Source organism: Triturus cristatus, chromosome 11, assembly GCF_964204655.1.
Source record: "Triturus cristatus chromosome 11, aTriCri1.1, whole genome shotgun sequence".
NCBI lineage: Eukaryota > Metazoa > Chordata > Amphibia > Caudata > Salamandridae > Triturus > Triturus cristatus.
In genome coordinates, this window is record NC_140594.1 from 30,166,839 (window position 1) to 30,172,838 (window position 6,000).

General features: G+C 49.4%; 1 protein-coding gene across 8 annotated transcripts in view; it reads right to left on the reverse strand.

Annotated features, from left to right (window-relative positions):
• RIMBP2 (RIMS binding protein 2) overlaps positions 1-1,570 on the reverse strand; it is a 1,529,140-nt gene extending 1,527,570 nt beyond the window's left edge. For 5 of the 8 annotated variants that reach the window (XM_085633661.1, XM_085633659.1, XM_085633658.1 and 2 more), the window contains exon 1: positions 1,423-1,555. In XM_085633661.1, the coding sequence (XP_085489787.1) occupies positions 1,423-1,425 (3 nt within the window). In that variant the 5' untranslated portion in view covers positions 1,426-1,555. Of the gene's footprint in view, positions 1-1,422 lie in introns of all 8 variants that reach the window. The other 3 variants (XM_085633657.1, XM_085633660.1, XM_085633662.1) reach the window with 2 other exon arrangements.
• Between the last annotated feature and the right edge of the window lie 4,430 nt (positions 1,571-6,000).

Consider the following 6,000-nt stretch of genomic DNA (forward strand, 5'->3'; position numbering starts at 1 on the left):
CATAAATACATGGGCCCAAAGCCGGGCTTGTAATTCTAATACCCGAGGGTAATATTGGATTAAATAGTGGGCTGATTGCTCCTTTTAAGACGTTCACACCCCTCTCTGATTTCTAGCTGTCGTAAGGGTGGTCCAGTCCCTCATCTTTTCAGCTGGCCGAGGGCTCAGTGAGGTGAGTTCGTTTTCGCGGTTGCGTTTCCTACTCTCTGTCCCCCATTCTTCCAAGAGTATTGCATTTCCCACCGAGTAACAACATTTTTATGTATTGTTCATGTAAGCTGCGCGTTATTTTATCTGTAGCTACCTGACCCTGAAAGACCAAAAAAGTTACTGAATATTTAGTTTTTTTTAGCCACACCTTTGACCCCATACCTTTGAGCCCGCCCCCACAGTTCACATACTTTTTACTGCACTTCGACCGCTGCCCTCACCCCTCCACACAAGTCAAAACCTTTAACTCTGGGTCCAGAGGCCGCTGTGGTGCATAAAGGCGGTTTAAGCTCCGCCCCCCGCCCCCGCCAATCCTTTCTTCCAGACATGTTCACTTTAGTTTTAGTGGTACTTGTCTTCAGGTAACACAACTGTGGCGGCTGTGCGCGTGTTGCAGATGTGGTCACAAACCGTGTAGTCCATACTCGCCTTGGTGCAAAACACCCCCCGTGGTTTGAACCGTAGCTACATCCTCTCTGTTGTGCGTCAACAAAAGCGGCAAAAAATGGCGCCAATTCACTTTGCCAGTTTTCATCCTATTCTCGCTCCAGTGGCGCTCGATAGCAACATCTGTATGAAAGCTTGGTGTTTGCTTTTTCATGCACGGTGCCTCTCCGACCAGACTATATACAATCTAAAATCAAAACTCATCACACACTCTGGCAATAGGAGAAACCATTTCATTTGGGGTGAAGGTTCGGAGGTGACACTAAGCATTAGCAAATGCATGCAATAAAGTCACATTCGAAAGGGGACAGCTGCCAGACTGAACTCAGACTTTTTCTCGTTTCAGCTCAGTCGGTTAGCATCTGTTGCACAAAACTTGCAGCTCACGCGTGCTTAGCACAGGGGCTGGACATGCGTTTCATCATTCCAATGTCGCTAAAAGCAGTTTCGTTGGTTTGGGCAGTGCTATCACCTGTTGTCTGTGTCAGGCGTGACAAAGCGCTATAAAGGGTATGTTCTGAATCGTAAAGTGCGTGTTACGGTAATTACTAACACAACAACTGCCTGCTCTCAACCAAACTGCAAACCACTGGCCAACACAGCCCCGGCGGAAGCCTTACACACTGCCAGTGCGTAGATACCCGCAGCAGACACGGTACAACACCCTGATATCTGCAAATAGAAACACAATACAAGTCTGACCTTGAGTGGCGCCCCTGCAGACGCCCCCACTGAAGCTCCCCCCACTGCCCGCGCTGCACTCACCATGTCAGCGCTGCCCAAGGTGTGAACTGTTGTGAAAGTGCCCTTCCGTCAGCCTTGCACGCGTCTCTAGCCCCCGTGCCCCCCAGAGCCGTGTCATCTGCAAAGGGGTCTCTGCTGGCCGCCGGGACACTGCTGCCCTCCCCACCCCCCGTCGCAGCCGCCCGTCACTGCCGGCGACACAACAGGTGCGAGGGTTGACCCTCTGCCCCTGGGCACAAGAGAGCGCCTTATTTATAGACACACGAGTGCGGTGCGGAGACAACGAGGCTGCAAATTGTCACGTTAAGGCCTGCTACCTGAGGGTGCCTAACAGGACAGGAATATCCCCAGCACAGCTTCAAGGCGCTATTGGCAAATAACGGATGGGCCCTCATGGTGAGGGGCACGGCGTGGAGAAACGGGGCCCAGTTCAGCGTGGAAGTCGAAAGAAAATCCTCCGATTTGGGGGGAGAACCAAGTGGTACATCCTGAGAGTCTGCCAGAGGGATGTCCCCAGAATACCCCACTGAACCGGAAATACAACTTAATCCTGCAATTGAGGGTGACTCTGTTCCCGCCCGTGACTATCATAGACCACAGGGCTCCCAGCTTCGAGCAGAACCCACGGATCTCGGCCCTTTCATAGCAAAACCTTAGCTATGTGCAGCACTGGGTCTTAAACTGTGGTCCGGGGACCCCTTCAGGGTCGCGAAGCCTTCTCAGGGGGCCACTCACTGCTTGGAATTTAAGTACGTTTTTTTTTCTTTTGATATAGCGCAACGACTCCTATCCGCAGGTGTATCTGGGCGCTTAGCCAACACAGCACAACCACAACTAAAACTACCAGACCTTCAAGAGTGTTTTAAACTAAACAAAATCTGGACAACTGCGGAGATGGGACGGAAGTCGAGTCCAACCCAGGGGGCGTAAGGAGTAAGATCTACCGCCCACTCTGGAAGAGCGGATGGGGGAACATAGTGCCATTATCGGCAACTCCCCCCCACCCACAGTCTGAGCATGCATGAATAAATACACAAGACCACTTTTGTTTGGGAAATATTGCTGCAGGTTTATTCCATACAAAAGTATGCACTATGGTGGGTTATTTTACGGGCGATCCAAGGGCGGGCAGCGGTACCAACCTATGCTGCCCCGCCTGCCTGATGAGCCAGCACTGTGGGACACCCAATCCGTGCTACACCTTTTTGTGATCCTCCTCCTCTGGATCACGTGACACGTTAGTCTCTTATTACTCACGCCCTTTTCAGGGCGGAGTGTAGCAGGGCAAACCCCCAGTTGGTCAGGCCCCCAACCGCCCGAAGGACTAACAGGGCGCCGTCACAGTTTTCCAGGAACCTGCCCTGAGGCTCCTGGTCTTTGGCTCTGGCATCCTTACTGTGCCGCGCAGAGGTACCCTTACTGTACCAGTCTGCCGCAGAGATACCCTTACTGTACCAGTCTGCTTCCAGATCGCCCTGTAACTCCGCCTGCAACGAAAAAAGAAAACATTACAACGTTCTACGTACATTGCCTGCCAACCCCACTCCGGGTAAGCGGTAGGGTGGGAGACGGCGTGTCTGGCGCAAAGAGGACGCCAGAGAGGTGGTGGGAGGTATAAGTACCCTCCCCTGACCTCTGTCCGCCGGAAGTGACGTGCCTAGCGCGCCAAGGTGAAGGACTCCTTCCTGAGTCCAACCATAGGCCAGTAGGGTGGCGTTTGTGCCCGAATGGTATGAAAGGACCGCCCGTTGGAATGGCCCCCTGCGGGGGCTGCGGACAGCCGCAGTCACTAGCGCTTTATGGCTAAACCGAAGAGTCCTGGTGGGACAGTAATGATGTCATTCATCCTCTATGCAAGTGGGGGCTCTGCCCATCCTAGACTTGAGGCAGCAGACCTTAACAAGCATTGTCATAGCCAATAGGTCTCGCCTTTGGGACCTTTAAGGAGAGGTGTGGTGCAGCGGCCAGGGCAGGTGACTTTGGAGCACAGGGCTCACGGTTCGATCCCCGGCTCCCGCCGGCAGATCAGCTCAGCACCATGTGACTCTGGGCAATAGCTCACTTAATTTCACAATGCTGGGGACCCGTAAGGTTCGCGCTTTACAAAATACCGCATTACCTTATGTGTTTAGCCATGCAACAGTTAATGTTGTTGCACCAAGGATATTGTGCTGCATAACTAAATACTTATAAGGTCCCAAAAGCGAGATCTATTGGCTATGGCAATGCTTATTTAATAGGGTGACAAGGAGGCACTCGAGTGGCAAAATGTTGTCTTGCCTGCAGTGTGGAAGATCCTTCTTCATTTCCGGATTGATTGATACAGTAATAGTCCTGAAGAAGGCTCAGCGAGCTGTTTGCTGGCACTTCTAACATCTGATGTAACATGGAGTAAACATATTTGAGTCCTTACAATGGTGCCTCGGTATTTTATCTTTCGGAGGTCGATACATTGACTACCATTAAGGAGAGTGATAATTACACCTTTTATTTACAGTGCTTAGAAACTGCTAAATTGTGGTGATAAATGCTATTCGCATACCAATTATTGATACAATTGATGTGCTAATGTATTGAAAATCTTTCCCCTGGCCAAACAAGTGCCTGGATTGAGGCCCAGGCTGGGGTCATACAGTGCAGCATGGGGGTAGCCAGGCATACCACTCTGAAGGAGCCGCACACCAACATCCACAAAGCAACAGATTCCATCTCATATCTGGTCGTGAGGTTTGCGGGCTGCACTTACTGTGAGTGCTTCCTCTCTAGAGCACTTTAGTGTCATAAATATTTGTGTTAATTTACGGCAGGTATTGATTATTGCTGCACTGGGGGCGGGGCTCTGCTTGGCCTCTCACTGTGTCCTTAGGAAGGGGAAGGGGAGGGGCTTCATGTGTCGCAGAGCCTGCACACCCGCATTGGACCCTAATGGAGGGTGCGGGTGTGCGTTATCGACCTCTCCTCTCAGATCGGAGTCCTTACTGCGCATTTAGGAAGGTTGGCTGGTCTTGTCAGCCTGGAAACCAGTCAAAGCCGGTGAGATAGCTCAGTGGGTTGAACCTCAGTTACTGAGATCATGGGTGTAACATGTAGGGCACAGATTTGAAACTCGCCAGGGCCTACTTATTTGTTTATCCTTTCTAGGTAGATACAAGGAGTTGTACCAGGGCGAGATGAATGCATTTTAGCACCGAGAGTTTACTTCGCTTTATCGAACCACGGCTTTGGACTCTGTGAATAACAATGAGGTCATACGTCATAGCTTCGAAACTCAGCAGGGCCAGTGGTCGAAGTGGGGTAAAAGTAAAAAAAAGTTTAAAAAAAGTAGGGGAACTGTGGGCGGAGAATCAGAGGGCGGGAATAACCCGAGAACTGGATCAGTGGGCGGAGTCAGAGGTGTGGGCGGAGTCAGAGGTGTGGCCAGAATGCGCAAAACATCCCACTTTTTAGTATTTGTTTGGCATTTCACTGACCAGTTACAGCTTATTATGTTATTTAATTCAATGAATGGATACACATAATTATTTAAGGTTTAACATGAGCTACTGACATTAAACTACAATCACAAAGCGGGATATGTTTCCAATCACAGAATGTCCCAAATACGGTTAAAAGTGGAAGCCCAAGCCATTTGTCTCTGGTCCATGGAGTTTCTGTCATCAGCACTTCGCCTCCCTTTTTTCCACAAGAGCAGTTCAAACATAAATGGGAAAAATATCCTAGTTTCCAAAAGTTTTCTAAATAATTATGGCTCTGCATATTTGCAACATAATACAACATCTGCTACATAATCTGACAATTTTAACTAATACATTGTTTGTAGCTCAAACGGATCAAAAGTTAATAAAAAATGTGACTTGTTTTGCTGCGGAGCGGATGGCTTATTGCAAAGGTTGACTGATCACCTTTCTCACTGTTGCATTTGTATGTTACACTGGTAGTAATAAGGCAAAATCTTTCCAGAGACCGTTAGCATGTGTAAAAATGTCAAAATAATAAAGTGTCAGAAAATATACTGCATTATGTTGCAGTCTTTTTTTGCTGCATAATCTAGTCAACAATGCAACATAATTGTCTTCTTTTGCTGCATAATTCCAGTGCCCCCAAAGCAGGCAGCACGTGTTAAAAGTGCTTGTGCATGAAGCAGAGAGAATTTGAAGTTTGCGAACATAGTTTGGTGTGCGCGCAAATCCTGCTTTGCCAATCCCTGGTGAGTTGCAGCTACTACTTCTGAAACAAGGCCAATAGAGATACCTATGGGTGAGGCGGACTGGCCTCAAGGGCAGGGCCGGCTTTAGCGCTGGTGGCGCCCTGTGCAACAATGTTTGTTGGTGCCCCCCAATGACCACCTCCGCCACGGATTCCCTCAATTCCACCCTTTAACAGTGCCCTGAATGTCTCCATATCTCCACTCTCTCTCAGATGCATTTAATTTGATTCACAGCACCACTCATACTAGTGTAGGGTTTCAGAGCACTTTACATCACACACATTACACAGAGACAATCAATACGTGTGTAAAGCACTGTATAGGAAATGTTACAGAAGACAAAGGGCCACCTAAAGTCAGCACCCGGTGGGAACACACCGGTCGCACCGCCC